Source organism: Pleurodeles waltl, chromosome 1_1 (assembly GCF_031143425.1).
Source record: "Pleurodeles waltl isolate 20211129_DDA chromosome 1_1, aPleWal1.hap1.20221129, whole genome shotgun sequence".
In the NCBI taxonomy this organism is placed as follows: domain Eukaryota; kingdom Metazoa; phylum Chordata; class Amphibia; order Caudata; family Salamandridae; genus Pleurodeles; species Pleurodeles waltl.
The window spans coordinates 289,677,893-289,699,143 of record NC_090436.1 but is presented as its reverse complement, the minus strand read 5'-3'; the positions used below and the strand labels follow the sequence as shown (position 1 = coordinate 289,699,143).

The 21,251-nt window shown below is 43.8% G+C and overlaps 1 protein-coding gene across 1 annotated transcript in view; it reads right to left on the bottom strand.

Annotated features, from left to right (window-relative positions):
- Positions 1-21,251, bottom strand: part of NDUFS4 (NADH:ubiquinone oxidoreductase subunit S4) — a 260,074-nt gene that overhangs the window by 38,756 nt on the left and 200,067 nt on the right. The window contains exon 4 of the mRNA XM_069221841.1: positions 863-936. Within this exon, the coding sequence (XP_069077942.1) occupies positions 863-936 (74 nt within the window). The remainder of the gene's footprint in view (positions 1-862; positions 937-21,251) is intronic.

The following is a 21,251-nucleotide window of genomic DNA, read 5'->3' as shown; positions in this document are numbered from 1 at the left end:
AATCCTGACACTGCTCAGAGCAGCGTTAAGATTGGCTGGGAGCACCCAGGCAGACTGGAAGCCTGTGCGTGCTCTCCCCAGCCCAGCAACATAGTACCGATCTGGAGAGAGCACAGTGCGCATGTGTGTTTGGTTGGCCCGAGTGCACAGTGCACTCCCCTCAGTGCTAGTCACCCCCATGGGCCCGTCCCTTTAACAATGAAAGGATAATAAACCTGGTTTATTATCCTTTCATTGTTAAAGCATTTGCAGCGCTGCTGCTGGCTAGGGGGCGACGCTTCTCCACCATAGCGGAGGAGCTGCCACTGATTACATCACTCATGACATGCTCAAAGTCTGCCTCAGTAACATCCTAATGAGATCTGAAAATACATAATTGATAACAATACTGTGCATGGCGGTGAGAAAATTATAGTTATGTTAGGACACAGTTAGTACCCAAGTTAACTATTAATGGTGAATTTCAGTGGCTTTTCACCTAATTAAGCAGTAAAGATTGTTGGGGTCGAGGATACATTTGAGTAAGTAGAGTAGAGGCACATGCAATGCTTACAAATAAGCTTCTCTATTTTAGATTTTATGAAGGTTATAACAGTATAAGAGCCATACATCTTCCAGGGTGGTCTACAACATTTGGTGGCCACTATATCATATTTCCTCATTAATATGGAGCCAATGCCTATCTTTTTCTTGAATTCCCAACATTTATATATTGGTCAATATATCCACAAAACATAAAAATGGAATCTTATTTTTGTTCAAAATCATTACCAAGTGTGTGTGAATAGGAAAAGTCAATATAGCAAACATTTTTAAACACATCAAAGCACAAAAACCATTGTGGTAAAATAAAGGTGCTTACCATTTTTTTCTGCAAATGCAATAGCATCTTCTTTACTAGTGAATGACAAAAGCATGTTTGACAGTGGATCCGCACTGTAATAAACAAAAATATTTATCATATTTAGTGTTATTGTTGTGCGTGTTTAATGTCATACTCTAACAGTTACAACACTGTTAAATCATTTAACGGTTTACTTCTGTAAACAGGGAGCAAGAAAGAAATAATTGCCCTCTCAGGGACAAATATATCTTCAAAGTAACATACATCTCAATAGAGAAATGTATAATATGTTAAGAATACTATACCTTCCTTCATACATTATGTACAGTGAAAACAATCACCCCAACTGATACATACAACATACTAAATAAATGTTTAGAAACTACGATGTGTGCTCCTTCTGCTCCCTTTCCAGTGGACTACGTGCTTTCCCAGCACACACTCTACTACAGAACCTTAAGAAAATTATGGTATTTTTGCTGTAATTCAAAAGTAACTGTTGCTCTGTGTAGATCATCAGAAGGACCCATGTGGCTAGTTCGTTTGACAGACTTGAAGGTGTATTGTCAAATTGCTTGAGTCATCCTTGTTCATATGTCCCATAGTTAAAGGCATCTGAAGTACAGAGGGATTCTCTACACTTGTTAGGGCCTGAAGCACCACAGGCAGGAGTTATGAGCATCCGCCCTACTCCCTAACCAAAGATCCAATTCTCAGGTGAGCAGAGTTTATTCACGCACCATATAAAACAGTATGATCATCACTGTATCCTGCTTTGTTACTACACTAGGGTTATCTAATCTCGCTGTGTAACCGGAAATGTGTATACAATATTTATTTTTGCCTTATTGATTGGTGTACGCCTGTTGTCAAATGCCAGCCTTCCAGAAATCTCCCACGCACACTGTAATGTTTATTTTTCATGCCTTTGGCTGTATGACTGGTACCCTAATATCTTAATGAGATTTTGGACCCCAGAGAACTCGCACCTTCCTCTTCCACTCGAACAACTCTAATTTGAAAAGGCCTTTCAGATACATTTCCTTTGAAGCTGCAAGATATATAAACACTCTTTAACAAGCTCTATACTATTCATTTAAATATATCTCAAAATATTTCTACACTCTCAACAGCCTTGTTATTGCATGGGGATTTGGCTATGGCTTTTCTGTGATTACATTTGCCTAAGTTGTTCTGCCACGAGCAACTAATGTCCCCTTTGAAGTGATCTGATTAGGCAAACAACACATTGGACAAGTGGGTTTAAATACCCCTTTTGTTTCACACTAAGCGAAGTTGAAAGGCCCTGTGATAGAGGATAAGGGTGAATGGGTTGTTAAGTACAGAGGAGAAGAGAGAAATTGAACTGATTAGTATCTGGAGCACTGTGGTATAAATGGGGTGGGATGAGGAAACATTAGTGGTTAGGTGAATAGCAAGAAACTTTCTGAGTTACTATGGACATAGATGGGTGGGCCAGTAAAAAAAAAAAAAGATTACTTTGAAAGTACTGGTTCACTTCTGAAAGAATATGCAAAGTTTCCATATACCATTAGCCCTGCAGCAGGAATACATTTAGTCCTCTATACTGCCATGCTTCATCAAGGGTGGTGGCAGTATGGTTTGCTAAAAGATGATGCCAAGGGTGTAGGCATGTACTTAATGTATATATGAATGTACTGCATTGTGAATACCAGGTATGCGCTCAATGTGGATGTTAGCTATATTAAAGGTGTGCTTAACCCTTTTAGCGGCCATGGAATTTTAACTGTACTTTGGGCAAGACTCTTCATAGATCTACAAAACCATTAACAGTGACAGCTCAGCAGTAGTCCAATTTTACTGCGAGTGTGGTTTTTATATACAAAATCATGGAAAATTTACCCAACACAACAAAATGGTGATGGTACCATCTTCTTCTATTAACTCAGGCCTATATGGCAATACACACCATGAAAGGCACCCTTACAAGAAAGTGTTAGTGACGTATTCTAAGATGCTGAGCTGCCTATTGCTGGGTTTATTCTCAGAGGGTCAAAACTGTGGTTTGTGGGTAATCTTTGTTTTCCTGTAAAACAAGTCTGTCCATGGTACGGATGTTTCTTGGAATTTCCTGTTCTTTTTACTACAAACTTGGTACGGAAAGCCGGGGCACACTGAGGCAGCCAACAACACTTACTTGATTGATGCTGATCATGCTCAGATATGTCATTTGCTGGTTGTGTCCAAAGATGTGCATTGTCCTAGCTCCTCTTGTGCCACCCTTGTAGGCTTTCAGGAATTTCATATGACCAGTCCTACTGTAGTTTGGGAGGGCTGGGCAATTAACGGCTTGGCGGCTTTGGTCTCATGGACATATGTGTGGGCAGCCTTTACAAGGGTCTTGGATGGCTCCATTTGTACTAGTGTTTTCCTACACTTAAAATGGGGACTCAACCGTTCCTAAAAAGGCCAGTACAGTATGTACTAAGCTAAGACCATAAAGCAGTCACCACAGATTGCTACTGCCATTTGGACTGAAGCTGTGCACACGTAGAAGACACATGCTGGCGATTAACTACATTCCCAGCTTGCCACAACAAACGGCGGTCATCTTGAGTGTGATTCACGTCCTTTGCTAGGCAACTGCACAACATTCTTGCAGCAGCCAGGACCAGGGCACAGATTCCAAGCTTTCTTGCAAAGACCCATTGCTTCCCACAGGATTCTTTTCACTGAGCAACTGGAGTACACAAGTATCCTGAAGTTACTATGTTGATTAAAATAACATTTTAAATATTCTCTTGAACATTAATCTGAAATGCTAAGACTAGGGTTACATTATATTAAGACCACCCAGTAAAGAAACAGGGAGAATACAAAGCAGATTATGGCATACGTGTTTGCTAATGTCATGTATAAGGTAGTAAGAGTTTAGCAAACGTATACAACTGTTAGATTAGAAAACAACCGGATATCTTGCATTGGTACAGAAGTCAAGTAGAAAGTATAACTCGTTTTCTGCAAGAGATTGTGAAGGGCTCGAGGTAGCTATATGTTAGATGTACGAAGCATAGGGAGTGATACTAGTTCACATGTATATTTGACGACTTATTTGTTTAATGTTTCAGTTTCCAGGAATTACCGATGTATAATGAAGATGGGTGCAAAGAGATTGTTTTCAAGTAAATCCATTCACAATTGTAGTAATGCCTAATTCTGTAAATGACAAAACACTTAAGATGTCACTTTGTCTTGTAGGCAGTCACTGAATTCTGCAGGCCTCATTGATTAGCTACATTTGTGGGTGGTGCTAAGGTGGATTCTTTCAAGAGACATTTGTTGGAAACATGATCAATACTGTAGCATGAGGCCAAATAGCCTTACTGCCAGACTTCACATTGAAAGTCTTCACAGTGTCACTGGTGTGAACCATGATTCTGTCAAGACATGGATGCTCAGTTTGTCCACTCCCTTTTATTCAATAAACAGCAGCCTAAACCAGAAACAAATTAAAAGCCATAGTTTCTATGAACCCTTGGGAATGAGACTCAAATTCAACCAATCACGATACTAAACATAGGAAAATATAAGCAGGTGTCAAACCTGAGCACTTTCTATGTCTTTGTTCCTCTGCAGCCAGATTAAATACTTGTTATCCTCATGTAACTTGGGAGTGTGTTAAACTTGGGAACATTTTCATTAACTTGAAGGTAATACATTATTACTAGGTTTTACCTTTCATTCTAAAGTGTCTACAACACTGCGGATTCCTGCAGCTAATCTTCTTCAGATAGGTAGTGTTGGGTAGCACCGTGCTTTTCAGCTAGGCTGGTGCAGGAATTCCTACATCTAACGCTGTACCCACAGAGGCTTTAGTTGCAGTCCACCAGTGAAATAAGAAGGCAAAGGCCGTGCTGTGCAAGCTCGGTGTACTTAGGCACAGGGGTCGGACAGGGCAGAGCAAGCTCCGTTTTCTTGGAAATGTAAACTGAACTATACCAACAGGAAAGATGTGCTTGCTTCTCACTAAAGTGGATCTAAGTTGCGAAACCTCACAAGAAGAAGCCCAACAGCCATGGCTTCCATTTTAGACAGCCATTTGGTAAAGAACTGTTATAGTTTGTGGCCATATTTAATTCACTTGACACCAGATAATCGGCATAAAGATTTTTGGTAAACGAGGCAGTGGATGCTCATCCAGATAGGCAGGATACCTAGGATGTCAGAAGTCACAGAACTTCAGATGAAGTTTCTGGTGGCTGGTTTTCACAATGTTGAGGGGCTCTACCAATCTTGGGGAACAATAGGAGGATGCGGTAAGAGAGAGGGAATTTAGGAAAACTAACAATGGCAATACTGAAAATGAGCCTTATCCATTCTTTATATTCAAAACTGGGAGCATGGTTAGCTTTACTGCTTCATCAGAGGATTTTTTTTTTTTACAAACAACGGCTATATTCTTCACCCAGTGCAAGGCTACTGAGCAGAATTCTAATCTTCTTTTCAGACGAGCATTCTGATTGACGAGAAAGTGACCAAACTAGAACAGAAAGGGCAGTCAGGACAGGTGTCCACACCAGGAGGTCACCGGTATTCTTTTCCTAGAAGAAAACAAAGATAGAGGTTTCAGGCTGGTGATCAACTACACGAATTCTACAAGTGGTTGTTCTACCTACACTTCAACAAGGAAGGCATTCTCCTAATGTGAAATATCGTTTTAAAAAACAAATGGATGGCCAAGCTCTACCACCAAGGAAGTGTAATCGATGGAACTGATCAATGCAATAGGAAATTCCTCCAGTTTCTGTATAAAGGTCAAGCCTTCAAGTTCACAGTTCTGAATTTCTCACGTTTTACCAAGCTCATGAAATTAGTCGTAGAATTTCTCAGGTCCAGAAGAGTATGGAAAATTGTTCTCAATGACCACCAAGTCATGGGCTAGGATGCAAATTGTTTGCTGTATCTCCTTCGGCGGAAGGGGATCTGTTCGGGAGCCTAGGCTTTGAAATCAGTGACAACAAGCCCGTCCTTTCATTCCTTTGTACAAAGGGTTTCCAGGAGTTTATAGGGGATTCCGCAGCACCAATGTTGAGATTACTTCTGAAGAAAGTAAGGGACATTAAGAGGGAACTATGGGAGTTATGCTGAAGGGCAGAATCTCACTCAGAAATTTAGCTAGTATTTGTAGGCTGATTGGCTTTGTTGAGTCTGGCAATTTTAACAGGACCACTCAACCACGGAAGCTGCACACCTGTGAAAGATCATTGCTTATTACAAATTTGTCCAACTTTCATAGGAAGCACAAACTATGGCAGTTCGGGCTAACGGAAGCCTACAATGACAGGGCCATTTCCAGCACTTCATCAGATTTGGCGATACAGTCACCAGTCATCTAAGCTAGGAGGCCTGATGTAGTAATATTGTCACAGGTGAACAATGGTCAGACAGAGCTAAGGCTGCACATAAATTGCCTGGAACAATTATCATGTTCTTTCACCATCAAATCTATGACAAAAAAATTGGGTACTCAGCTATGTTCTCTTGCAAATGGACAACATTTCTGCCATATGCTGTACCAACCACATGGAAGGACCAAGTTCCAGCATGCTGGATGAACTGGCCAAGGAGTTTTGGACTTTGTCTAACAAAGAAGATCTGAGTTAAAAGCAGGGCATCTCCTGGGAAAAGAGACGCTAGCAGTGGATTGTAGATCCAATCTTCTTGGAAATTCATTGAAAATGAATGACATGGTATTTCAGTGAGTGACAAATTGCTGTGGCCCATGTAGTATGAACGTCTTTACGTCAAGGCACAACTTCCAACTGCCCAGGATCTTCCCCTGAAGGTGCAACCCAGAGTTGGCAGCAGTGAATGGCTTCCTCCAACACTGGGATTGAGAAATCAATTACACCTTCCTACACTTCACAATGGTCAGCAGGGTGGCAGCCACATGTGGAGACAGAGAGTGAACCTGGTTGTGCTGATGTACTTCTGGAGGGCCCAAGCATGTTTATGACCATGCTGTAAATTTTCCGAACCCTCTCTCCGTCTTTCCTATGCTACTGATGAATGATCTAGATCAGTCACTCTTAACATTTTGACTTTTGGTGACCCCCACGTAATCTTTACTGGAACGCAGGCACACCATTGAATCATTATTGGAATCTGAAAACCCCAGTCCCACCAAGTCATTACTGTAAGCTGGGAACCCAGCATAAGCATTTTTGATGACTGAAATGGCAAACAATACATAAAAAACACAGAAAGAAGCATTCATCAAACAAATGTATATATGATGAAAGATTTTATTTAATTCACAAACTGATATAAACAAATCTGAATTTTACTTTTAATGACAAGGCCATACCTTTTCTAAAATCAATTTTGGGCACCCATCGTCTATACTGTATTCTGTTTTATTTACTTGCACTGCTACTATGACACAATCGGAGGATACTAACTTACTTTTTAGCCTCCAGTTTCAAATTCCTTCATATCAACAAGATGTATTAAACTTTTCACCTTACATTTTGATTCATTTATATAAAATTTTTTATTCTGTAAAAATTATTTGATTTTCTAAGTGGTGGGATACCCTGTGAGTCAGCTTCGCGAGCCCCAGGGGTCCCCAGGTAAGAACCACTAATCTAGATTAATGCCATTCCATGGCTGTAAAGGATTTAAGGAGACGTTGAATGATCCCAGGCATTTCAGACGAAGATGATGAATTGATCCAGCAAGCTCAGTCTGAGGGCATGAATAACCAGTACTATTTAGTCAGAAATAATTAGAGAAGTTATTGTTTGGCGCAGGGTATGGATCCCAAATAATTAAATCATTTAAACTGGCGATTTCAGCAAGTCACCAAGTAGAACACGGTTACCCAGTTCAGGATCAGTTTAAAAACCCCTCCAGGTCCTAGGTGTGCTTTCCTATGGAACTTAACCTCTGCCTCACTTGGCCATCGAACGGGGGGATGTATTGTCCCCAAATCAGTCAGAATCACACTGCATCTTATCCTTTTTTGACAAATGAATCACTTTATTGCACAATTACTTAAAATCATTGCAAAATACATAAAATAGATAAAATTAGTACTTTCAGGTAAAGAGTCAGTGAAAAGATATCCACCCTGACAAGTATGTGGCCACTGAAGCATTTTAGATACAACAGCCACAGACAGGCCTGATTTAATGTGCACAACGCCAACTAAAGTTATTAAGCAGTTAATGAACCAAGCTGCGGTAACACTGTTACATGGCGTATTGAGTTTAGGAGAAAAATGGACTGTAAATAGACCCGGCCTGCAGTCTCAGGGACTATGTTATTCTATAAAAACAGTTTAATGTAAAAATAACAAGAACCTTGAAGAAGCAGTTCGGCTGCCGCGTTTAGTTCAATCTTATATTCTGCAGGATAATACAAAATACATGGAGTCTGAAGTGTAATGTGCAAAACCAAGCCGTTTAGTACGAACATTTGCTATTAGGACTGGAATCATAATAGTTGTTCTCTGAGCATGCGGTTAGTCTACGCAGCCTCCCCTGCCCTTTGTACTCACTGGTTAGGATCCTATTTGCCGACAAAGGCTACCCCCTGTGGACCCTGTGCATCACGTAGGGCTCTACCTGCTTCTGGTAAGAAGTTGCCATAACAGGATAGTTCCATCAGCACCTCTGCTGTGTGCAAGTATGTCAGCGCCTTTTTACATGTTCTCAGTCTGTGCTGATGGAATAAGGGCCCTAGGAGTGTGCCCCTCTGTTGTAATAGGCCAGGACAGACATATATGATGTGAACTAATGATTCCGTGTGGTATTGACACAGCCTGCATTGTTTCTGGATGCCGGTTGACAACTTCCAATGGGATCTGTATTCCCATACAGAAGAGTTAAAAGTTGCATCAGCAGTATGCTCCTGAATGCACAGGTTCCAATAGCCGCTTCTAAGTTATGGTTGGCACAGTGTGGCCTTGTGTGAGTCCGCAAGGCCCTCTGCTCCTCTAATGTTCCTAATCCACGAAATATCAGCATCCCTTAAGACGCTCCTCCTTTGTACTTTTAAGAACCTTTTCAGCAGGGCTGTTGTCATAAGGGGATCTTCCAATTAGGATGGAACCAGATTTAGGCTGGCCTGTGAGCTCCTTAGATAATTTGCCAGGTTGCTGGTATTGTCTATGAAGGTTGGCTTTCAGAGTCCCAATTAGGGACTCTGGTTCCGCCCTAGTCACTTGATGGTGGTACTTGATTATATCCTTTTCACACTCTATATTCATCCTCACCAAGTCAAGCTCTAGGTGGACCATACTGCGTTAAGTAATTCTGAGGATCTGGAATATTTTCTTGTAGGCATTTAGGTGGCATCGCTCCAGTGTTCCAGTTAGCCTTCCAGGATAGGCAAGATGGCCATAGGCAATAACTAACTTTGCCTTGATAACTCTCTGGATAGCCTCAGCAGTGGTGGATTTTAGCCCAGGGTATAATTTAGAGAGCGCGAAGGTCGTTCTCCCCCTCTTTATCTACCAGCGACGAGACATGATACATGTATTTGTTCATGTCCGATACCCAGACCCTAAGGTAACTGTAGTAATTTGCTTACTTTATGTTTAAAGGACCTAGATTCCATTCCAGTTGAAGTTATTTTGTTTCTATGACCAAAAATCAGGACTTTCGTTTTAGCAGCATTTGCCTGCAAAGTGTTCTTTTAGTTGTGCAAGCGCAGAATTTCTAAGGCCCAATCTGTGTTTGAGCAAGCAGTACCAGGTCGTCAGCGTACTGTAAATGGGAAGGCTGATTTGGTCCACTTTGGGCGGGAGTGTGTGCCCCTTGAGCAGTTCCATGCCCAGGTGAGCTGTGCATAAGTTGAATAAAGGAGGCGTGATGACACAGTCTTGCTTTAGACCTCTGTCAGTGCAAATTTTTCCTGTGGCATACAATTGTTGTATCTTAATCCATATGCAAGTGTCCATGTACAAGGCTGTTATCGATGCCAACATATGCCCCAATATGCCAGTTTTTCCAGAGAATGTTGCTGTTGAGTCCTCCGAACACCACACTATCGCCAATGAAGGAGTATATTTTGGTGGCAAAGTGGTTTTCCATGCCTTCGCACTCAGGTAAGCCAGGGCAATTACATTGTCCATGGTACAGGAGTCCATGGTGAACCCGGTTTGATACACTGGTATTACATTATTCACCATTATCCACGATTCGTGCTCTTGTAAGATTACTTTGGCGAACGCATTGCTGTCAACATCCCGCAAGGATATTAGCCTGTAATTTTCAGGGCGAGAGGCATCCCCCTTTTTGTGGATTTGATGAAAGATCGAGCCTTACCACAGAACCACAGAAAAATTGAGGCATTCATCAAATAAGGTGGTCGAGTGGTGCACCCAAAAGCCCCAGTCTTCCTTGAAGATAATCCCTAGAAGGCCATTTGGTCTGGGGCCCCATCTTTCCAAATGCTTTTGAGAATGCTACTTATGGCCTCTGTGGTGACCATCAGTAGGCTGTTGCCAGGCCATCTAATGCCTTGAGGAGCATTATCATATTGCAAACTGCTGCGCTGTTTGAGTCCACATATAGTTTCTGCACGTGGTGCTTCCATTCAATGGCTGGTACAACACTCTCCTTGCTAGTAATTAATTTAATCAGGGTGTTAACATAACCTCAAAAATCTCTAGATTTACTTTATGGCAGTAAAGCACATATGCGTTTCCAGTGTTATGTCGCCACTTCCCATGCTCTTTTTACGGGTGGCTTTACAACAGATTATCAAAGTGGCTTGTACATCAGGCAAAGCAGTTAGTTTGTCTATTATTGTACTGTTTGCCCATCTGCCTGCAGTACTCCCTTTGTTCTATTTGTTAATCAGGTGTCTACCTTTGTGCTTAGAAATCAACTTTCCTGCCAATCGTGAGCACACTTTGAGCAAGCATATGCACTAGTTCCACTTGAAGGTCTCAGGTTCAAAGAATGGTCTTGAAGAGGTGGTTCTGAAGTGCACAAGTTCCCATTTCAGCCCAGTCAAGTCCAGTCCGCCAGGATCCCCTTTGGGGGGTTGTCTGTCCTTCGCGTGAGGGCAGGCCACAGGCCTTTGAAATGTAAGTTTCAGCCTCTCCACTCTTCCTGCCCAGGAAGACCGATTCCGTATGCAGATGAATGCAGATGTAACTAAGTATCCTGTGTTTGTGGTTGTCTAGGTGGAATGCACAAGGTGAGCCATCAACCAGCAAAGACCAGACATGGATTGGATACGGGCTGTAAGGCACAGATGTGCAGAAAAATGCCTACTTTCTAAAAGTAACATTCTAAAATATTAAGTCCAACTTTACCAGTAGCAGGGCCACTCCTTCCAGATCAGAACCTACCACTCAAATGTATGTGAGGGCAGTCCTAATGCTAGTCTATGAGAGAAGCAGGCCTCAAATTAGTGGAAAACACATTTATGAGTTTTTCACTTCCAGGACATGTAAAACATACAAGTACATGTCCTGCCTTTTACCTACATAGCACCCTGCCCTATGAGTTACATAGGGCCTACCTTAGGGGTGACTGATATGCAGAAAAAGAGGAGTTTAAGGCTTGGCAAGCAGTTTTAAAATGCCACGCTGAAGTGGCAGTGAAACTGCACGCACAGACCTTGCATTGGCAGACCTGAGACATAGGTAAGGGGCTACTTATGTGGGTGGCACAATCAGTGCTGCAGGCCCACTAGTAGCATTTAATTTACAGGCCCTGGGCACATGTAGTGCACTTTGCTAAGGACTTACAGGTAAATTAAATATGCCAATTAGGTAGGAACCAATGTTACCATATTAAGGGGAGTGAGCATATGCACTTTAGCACTGGACAGCAGTGGTAAGGTGTGCAGAGTGCTAAAACTAGCAAAAACAGTGTCAGGAAAATGGAGGGAGGCATGCAAAAAGTTGGGAGATGACCACCCTAAGGCTGACAGGTCTAACAAGTGTCCCCCCCCCCACCAGCTGAATGTAGGGAGAGCTACCCAACCCCTTGTGAGCTCTCATTTCTAAAGCAGAAGAATCTGGAGAGACCATCAGCATTGGCGGGGTCCATCCACGGACGATGCTCCACTGTAAAATCCATTCCGTGAAGGGAGATGGACCACCTCAAGAGTTTAGGATTTTCACCCCTAATCTGCATGAGCCATCTGAGGGGCCTATGGTCTGCCTGAACTCAGAAGTGAGCCCCAAAGAGGTATGGTCCCAGCTTCTTCAGTGTCCAGACCACAGCAAATGGTTCCCTTTCAGTGGCACTCCAGTTTCTGTGGAAGAAACCTCCTGCTAATGAAGGCTACTGGTTGGTCTAGGCCCTCCTGATTTAGCTGTGCCAGAACTGCCCCATGCCATGCTCTGAAGCGCCCGTCTGCTCTATGAATTCCTTGGTGTAATCAGGGGCCCTGAGCCTAGGTGCTGCGCATAAGGCTTCCTTGACAGAATCAAAGGCTTTCTGAAAAGCCTCTGCCCAGATCACCAACCTGGGCTGCTTTTTGGAAGTCAGCTCAGTTAAGGGGGCCACCATGGTGCCATATCCCTTAAGAAATCTGCAGTAGTAACCATTGAGGCCTAGGAAGGCTCTCACTTCAGTTTGGGTTCTATGTGGTTGCCAAGCCATGATTGTTTCAATCGTGGCCTGGAGGGACTGCACCTTGCCACCACCTACTTGGTGTCCCAAGTACATCATGGAACCCTGCCCAATCTGGCACTTACTGGCCTTGATTGTCAGTCCTGCCTGTTGCAGGGCCTGGAGCACCTCTTGGAGGTGGAGTTGGTGTTCCTCCCAGCTGGCACTGGAGACTGCAATGTCGTCTAAGTAGGCAGCACAAAATGCCTCTTTACCAGTCAGGATCCTGTTAAGCAATCGTTGGAAGATAGCAGGGGCACTCTTCAAGCCAAAGGGCATCACCAGGAACTGGTATTGTCCCTCAGGGGTTGAGACTGCAGATCTCTCTCTTGCCCCCTCAGCCAAGGCGATCTGCCAGTACCCTGATGTTAAATTGAAGGTACTGAGGAATGTGGCAGCACCTAGTTTGTCAATGAGCTCATCAGCTCTGGGGATGGGGCATGCATCAGTGTTTGTGACGGAACTGAGAACTCCATGATCTACACAGAACCAAATTTCTGGTTTGGCACCCGGTGGGGCAGCCTTTGGTACGAATACCACAGGGCTGGCCCAGGGACTGCTAGATATTTCGATCACCCCTAAAGCTAGCATCTTGGGAACTTCATCCTTGACGCTGGCTTTCACCCTGTCTGACAACCTGTAGATTTTGTCCTTTGCAGGGTGATTGACTCCCATGTGAATATCATGTGTGAGTCCAGGTGTGAAGGAAAACAGGGAAGAAACCTTCTCCAGTGACTGGTAAGTCACCTCATTGATCTAGGGTCAGGGAGTCCGATAGGCTGACACCTCCACTGACCCATCACTTTCCTGGGCAGAAAGGAGGTCAGAGAGAGGTTCACTCTCCTCCACACCCTCATCTGTCACTAAGAGCATGCAGACTTCAGACCTCTCACAGTGAGACTTCAGTCTGTTTACATGGAGCACCCAGAGGGGGGTCCAAGGGGTCTGGAGGTCCATCAAGTAAGTGGCCTCCCCCTTACGCTCCTTTATCTCATATAGGCTCTACTGGTTCCATGACCCATGCTTTGTCTCCAAGTTGAAACTCCACCAGAGTGGCCTTCTGGTCGGGCGAGCATTTCAGTATCTCTTGACTGGCCTCAAGGTTGCTTCTGGCCTTCTTCCATGAGCAGCGCATCTGGTTACGAAGGGCCAACATGTAGCTGACCACATCTTGGGGGCTTTCCCTGCAGCTTTCTCCCACCTCTCCTCGACAATGCTCAAGGACCCCCTGACAAGGTAGCCAAAGAGATGCTCAAAGGGACTGAACCCTACCCCCTTCTGGGGCACCTCTCAATAAGCAAAGAGAAGGCATGGCAAGAGGGCGTCCCACTTATGCCTCAAGGCCTCGGGTAGGCCTGCAATCATGCACTTCAAGGCCTTGTTGAACCTCTGGATTGAGGAAGACAGGGTGCGGAGAACCTTTAGGTTACACCACAAACATTCCACGTGGACTTCATGTGTGCATCCCACATGGACTTCATTTACGCAGACATGAAATTAGCACCTCTGTCAGACACTATCTTTTTGGGAAATCCCACCCGGGTAAAGATCCCCATCAAGGTTCTGATCACCACCGGTGCAGTCACCATCCTCAGAGGGATTGCCTCTGGGTAGAGGGTGGCATGGTCCACCAAGACTAGGATAATCCTGTTGCCTAGGGCTGTCTTGGGGTGCAATGATGTTGATGCCTACCCTTTCAAAGGGGGTGCCAACATCGGGAAGTGGGATCAGGGGAGCCTTCAGCTTTTTCCCTGCCTTCCCACTGGCCTGGAAGTTGGGACAGGACTTGCAGAATGTATCTGAGGCTGTCTTCATTAGGGGCCAATAAAAGTAGGTGACACGCCTGGCAAAGGTCTTGTCTTGCTCTAAATGTCCTGCCAGGGGTATGTCAGGAGCCAAACGAGTGGGAAGGCCTGGTAACACTGAGGGACCACCAGCACACGTGCTGCCCCAGTCTCCGGAGCCTTAGGCTCACTACATAGATAATTCTCTCAGTAAATTAGGTGATCCTCAGAGGCTTCACCTGCTGCATGGGCTGAGGCCTGCTGCCTCAAGCCCTCAAGACTGGGACACTCCTGCGCTCTGCAGATTTCCTCCCGGGTGGGGGCCCACCCTCAACTTGCCAGTCCGGCTCAGGTAGGTCACCTAGAAAAGCAATGTCCGCCCCGGTTGTCTCAGGGGCCTCCTACTCAGAAACACCATCAATGTTCACCGTGGGAACTTTTCCATGGCAGCTGTCTGGGCCATCCATCTAGGTTCTGGACACAATTGACTTCCCTTCAGCACAGCCATGGACAATGTGGTCATGCAGACCCATTCAAGCAATCCGATCACGTCAAAGTGAGACCTGAGCTCTACCTCCCTCCAGGTAGTGTGCTCTAAGTCATTGCCTAACAGACAATCTACAGGCATGGCAGGACTTTCAGAGTTCCTGAGATCCCCCCCACCCCACCCAATTCAAAGGGAGCCAGAGGCACCAGTAGATTGCTCTTTTGATTGTCAGTGACTATGACTGGGGGAATGTGTTCAGCAGGACCTGCTCTGGGACACCAGCTGACCCTTGACAGTAGTCATGCTAGCTTCTGTGTCACGCAGAGCCTCCACCAGTTTCCCATTAGTGGTGACCCACTGCCAATACGTGGAAGAATTGGCAGGCATGTGGGCTTTTGGCACTATATCTGCATCCTCCCACTAGGGTTACCTCTATCTGCTCCCCAAAACTAACTGGGACAACCTCCTCCCTGAGCGCTACACTTGCCAACCCATTTGTTTTGCACACCAGCATTTTTTGCAGATTCTGTTTCTTTTTTTTTGCCCCACGGAGCCCATGGGGTCATGGTTTTCCTAACCTGTCCTGTTATACTATTTTTTTTCTTATTTCTGGACAGTGGGTTAAGTTCCAGGGCTCCAGCAACATTTATCTAATTTTTCTGGCAGCCAATCGGAACGTTCGCTGAAGTCTGACTGCAGTGGAAGCGAGATGGACCTAGGAAAATAAAGCTCCCTGGCCCAATCAGAATGCTCCTTTTTTAAAATGGAGCTCTCGCTAGAGTCTCTTGAGACTCTCGCAAGCCCAACCATTAAGACAATTATTTTTGTCTGTGAATTTCTCAACAAATACTGAACGAATTTACACCAAATCACAAAGGGTACAATCTGCGGACCAGGATCTAGCTTCCTGCTGAATTTGGTGCAATTCCGGTCCACAGTTTTTGCTGTAGGGCATCTTAAAGATGATTATAGAAAATACATGGGGATTTTGCATTTTAGGCCAGCCTCATTTTTGTTGGCCCCCGGTTGACGGATCACCCCGAAACTTTCAGGAAGGAGCCAAGCTGGATGATCTTTTTTTCTGGAACATTTTGTGAAGATTCGTCAAACAGGGCCAAAGTTATCAGCAACATTTTAAAAATGCTCTATCTATGGAAAAGCAGACCTAAAAAACATATACATATATATATATATATATATATATATATATTCAAATTCAATAATTAGTGCCAAGTCGTTACTATTATAGCAAGTGCTCTAAAGCAACACAGTGAACGCTTGCGCTACTGACAGTGGTTCTAGTACAAAATGTGTACCTGTTTGCAATTTGAGGCTTGTTCTTACAGTGTTCTACGATTATATGCAAATACATGCAGAAGTCTGAAAGCAAGCTAGTTGTATACTTACTACAAAAAACGTTCTGTTTAAAATTGTGCACCTTTAGTACCATTGCTATAAAAGGCTATGTCCGATGCATACCAATATTTAAAAAGATGAATAATGGAGAATCAGTGTAAATTCATTATGAGCAACATACAAAAATTAATTAGGAGTGCAATTCCTAAAGAAAGCTTCGAAATTACAACCAAAGGTATATGTCCTTGCTCTGATGCACATTTATGTCTTCCAGAAATTCACAAGCGTTTACAGACACAGACCATGAACTATATCCCTAACAAACCTATGTGACTTTTATATGTGCATGAGTAAGTCTTATAGTTCAAGAGGAGCTAGATATTTTATTTACTCATTCAAAAATCAGCTGAGCGATTGCAAATTCACTTTCCCTATGCCCCATTTTACCACAGGAGAAAAAGTTTTATTGCTTCCCTTGTCAAAAGTAAATTGTCAATCTTTTCTAATGTGGCAGGTGACTGGCGAGGAGTTCGTGCACACTTAAATATGTAAGCTTGTTATGATGTGCACAGAAAAGGGGCATTCCACCCATGGAACTACTACGTGCGTTCAGCTCCCTAGAGATATCCTGAAAGGTAGCAAAATCAAAGGCTTGCTAGAATCCAAAGGCCTATGTAATCTGAGCTCAGGCATAATGAGAAGCCAGTAGCAGAGCACAGCCATAATTTGGCACCAAACTGCAGGACAATAAAAGGGCAAGTAGGTTTATGAAGCATCCTGTCTACTGGATAGACAATTAATACAATTTCATACTTCAGGACTGTCTCACAAAGTGAGTAATGCAAGTTATAATTTAAGACAGTCTCTACTACAATTTTGCCCTGACTGCTGAAGAGCGGAAGTAGCACGATTTTGACAACTTAGAATGTGGTAAATGCCTGCCTGCCACTTGAACTTCAATGGCATGTGCTGACTTGGCTCGAAATGTAGCAGCATTTGTTGGCATTGATATCTCAAAAGTAAACAGAACATAACACAACATACACAACATACACTAAGCAATGTGACATTTAAAACTTAAGGCACAACAAAATAGTAATAACAATGCAACACAACAACCCCAGTAGAACACAATACCACATGGCAATAATGCAGCACACAAATCCAGCAACACAGTAAAAAGAAAACATCACTATCACAACAAAACACCTCCAAGAAATGGGCACAAACAATTTCTTCTCTTCTTATCACCTTCAAAAACCTGGTTTCATAACAAGTGTTTGCTCCAAGCACTGCCTTAACCCCTTTGGTGCTTGGGATGTAACGGTTACGTCCTCGGCAGCACCACTCAGGTGCCAAGGACGTAATTGTTATGTCCTGCATCAGGCCCATGGGGGGAGCGCTACCCAGCCCCCCAGCGGAGGGATGGAAGGGGAATCGCTTCCCCTTCAACACCCAACACCCCCGAGGGGGGACAGAAGCCACTAGACACCAGGAATATATATATATATATATTTTTTTTCCCCACTTACTTACAGTGGGGAGCGATCCTCTAGTCAAGGGTCGCTCCCCTGGGGGGTAATTTCATTTTAGGCCATTTCTGCCCAGCTTGGGGGCAGATCATCCTATTTTTCTTAGGCCAATCTGCCCCCAAAAGGGGCAGAAACCAATAGGAACCAGGGATTTTTTTATTTTTTTAAAACATTTTTACAGATGGGGAGTGACCCCTTAGGCAAGGGTCGCTCTCTGGGGAGGGGGGGGGGGAATGTATTTTAGGCCATTTCTGCCCCCTTAAGGCAGATCGGCCAATTTCTATTAATCCTATCTGCCCCCAGGGGGGAAGAAACCACTTAGGCACCAGGGATTGGTGTGTGTGTGTGTTTTTTGTTTGAGGAGGGGTATCCCCTTGGGCAAGGATCGCTCCCCATGGGCGAACATTTCTGCCCCCGCCTTGAAGGCAGACTGGCCTATTTTTGTAAGGCCCATCTACCCCCAAGGGGAGCAGAGAGCCCAGCAGAGACCAGGGAAGATTTTTTTTTTTCTTTTTAAAAGAGGGTGCGGGTATGGCCATGCCACCAACCCAAATAAATGGGGACAAAGTTGTTCTACCCACCGGTAGGCAGATGGGGCAATTATCCCCGATCCACTCCCCGGTGGGGTGGGGAGGGAAGGGGGGCAGAAAGCCTACTAGTGCCAGGGAATTAAAAAAGAAAATAGTGGGGTGGAGGCTACCAACCAGTATGGCCACCCCAAATAAAGGGGGTAAGACTGTTTTAGCTCTACCCCCGCACACTAAAAGATCTTACCCCAACAGCAAGCAAGAGGACATTTGATTATTTTGGGTTTTGGTTTTATAACTGGGCCATGAGAACATGTCTAACTCTCAACATCGTCCCACTTGGAATGGTGAGGGCTGCAATTTTTGGACTTTGGGACGCTGCCATGTAGAAAAATCTACGAGACCTAGATACATCTGAAAACTAAATATCTGGGTGAGTCCTGGGTGGTGTGCTTCACTTGCACCCACACCATTTTCTTACCCACAATGCCCTGCAAACCTCCAAATTTACTTGAAGCCACAAATTGTCCCCACATTTTTGTAAGGAAACCTTCCAGAACCTGCAGCAATCCACAAAAATCCTACCACCCAGCATTGTCGCATCTATACCGATAAAAAGTCTGCCCCGCTTGTCAGCCTAAACATTTTTTTTTTCAAACTGCCCTTTTGGACCTGCTTTGGTTCCCCCTTAATTTCGACATGTTTTTGGCTCTACCCTGTCACAGGCACTAGGCCCACCTACACAAGTGAGGTATAATTTTTATCAGGAGACTGAGGGGAAGGGTGGGTGGTAAGAAATTTGTGTCGGTGGGGTGCTACCACACAGAAATGTGAGAAAAATGTGATTTATTTAGCTAAATTTGAGGTTTGCTGAGGATTCTGGGTAAGAAAACACTGGGGGATCCACGCAAGTCACACCTCCCTGGATTCCCTCGGGTGTCTAGTTTTCAGACATGTCTGGGTTTGGTAGGTTTCCCTAGATGGCTGCTGAGCCCAGGATCAAAAATGCAGGTGCCGCCCTACCCCCCCACCCCCAAAAAACCCAGTAGTTTTGTATTTGATAATTTTGATGTGTCCACGTAGTGTGTTGGGGCATTTCTTGTCGCGGGCACTAGGCCTACCCACACAAGTGACATACCATTTTTATCAGGAGATGTGGGGGGAAGGCTGGGTAGAAGGAAGTTTGTGGCTCCCCTCAGATTCCAGAACTTTGCAGCAACCAAATTGAAGGAAAAAGTGTTTTGTTTTTTCCCCACAAATTTTGAGCTTTGCTAAGGATTCTCGGTAAAAGAAGCTGGTGAAAGTGCCACAAGTTACCCCATCCTGGGTTCCCCTAGGTGTCTAGTTTTCTAAAATGTCCAGGTTTGCTAGGTTTTCCTAGGCCCTGGATGGGCTAGAGGCCAAAATCCACAACGAGGTACTTTCCAAAAAACACGTCAGTTGTCAATGTAAAAATGTGGTGTGTCAATTTGCATTTTGGGGCGATTCCTGTCACGAGCACTAAGCCTACCCACAACAAGTGAGGAACTGTCATTATCTGGAGACTTGGAGAAATTTTGTGGCTCCTCTCAGATTCCAGAACTTTCTATCACCGAAATGTAAGGAAAAAGTGTTTTTTTGGCCACATTTTGAGGTGTGCAAAGGATTTTGGGTAACAGAACCTGGTGAGAGCCCCACAAGTCACCCCATTCTGAATTCCCCTAGTTGTCTAGTTATCAAAAATGTATAGGTTTGCTAGGGTTCCCTAGGTGCGGCTGAGCTAGAGGCCAAAATCCACAGCTAGGCACTTTGCAAAAAACAGGTCAGTTTTCTTTGGAAAAATGTGATGTGTTCATGTTATGTTTTGGGGCATTTCCTGTTGCGGGCACTAGGCCTATCCACAAAAGTGAGGTCCCATTTTTATTGGGAGACTTGTGGGAATGCTAGGTGGAAGGTAATTTGTGGCTCCTCTCAGATTCCTGAACTTTCTATCACTGAAATGTTAGGAAAAAGTGTTTTTTTTTTTGGCCAAATTTTGATTTTTGCAAAGAATTCTATGTAATAGAACCTGGTGAGAGCCCTACAAGTCACCCTCTCCTAGATTCCCCTAGGTGTCTAGTTTTAAATAATGCACAGGTTTGGTGGGTTTCCCTAGGTGCCGACTGAGCTAGAGGCCAAAATCCACAGCTAGGCACTTTCCAAAAAACATGTCAGATTTCAATGTAAAAATGTGATGTGTCCATGTTGCATTTCCTGTCGTGGCCATTAGGCCTACACAAGTAAGGTGCCATTTTTATCAGGAGACTTGAGGGAACATAGAATAGAAGAACAAGTGTTATTGTCTCTGGTCTTTCTCTACATTATTTCCTTCCAAATATAATACAGTGTGTAAAAAAGACGTCTATTTATGAAATGCTCTGTAATTCACATGCTAGTATGGGGACTCCGGAATTCAGAAATGTGCAAATAACCACTGCTTCTCAACACCTTGTCTTGTGCCCATTTTGGGAATACAAAGGTTTTCTTGATAACTATTTTTCACCCTTTATATTTCACCAAATAAATTGCTGTATACACGGTATACAACGCAACCTGAAGAGTCCAGCAGATGTAATGGTATATTGCTTTCGAAAATCTGCCATAGCTGGAAGAAGTTACAGAAGTAAACGTGGACAGAAATGGCTCTTTTTTCACCTCAATTTCAATATTGTTTTTATTTTAGCTGTTACTTTCCGTAGGAAAACCTTGAAGGATATACACAAATTACCCCTTGCTGAATTCAGAATTTTGTAGACATTTCAGAAATTGTTAGCTGTACGGGACCCAGCGTTGGTGTCACACCCATTTCTTGAACTAACTGGAAAGAGACTGAAAGCACAAAAAATAGTAAAAATGGGTATGTCACCGTAAAATGCCAAAAGTATGTTGAAAAATGTAGTTTTCTGATTTAAGTCGGCCTGATCCTGAAAGCTGGGAAGATGGTGATTTTAGCATTGCAAACCGTTTGTTGATACCATTTTCAATGAAAATACCACAAGCTTTTTACTGCAGCCCTTTTCCCCATTTATTTTTTTTAAGAAAGGACATTTTAGCTGTATTTTGGCTAATTTCTTGGTCTCCT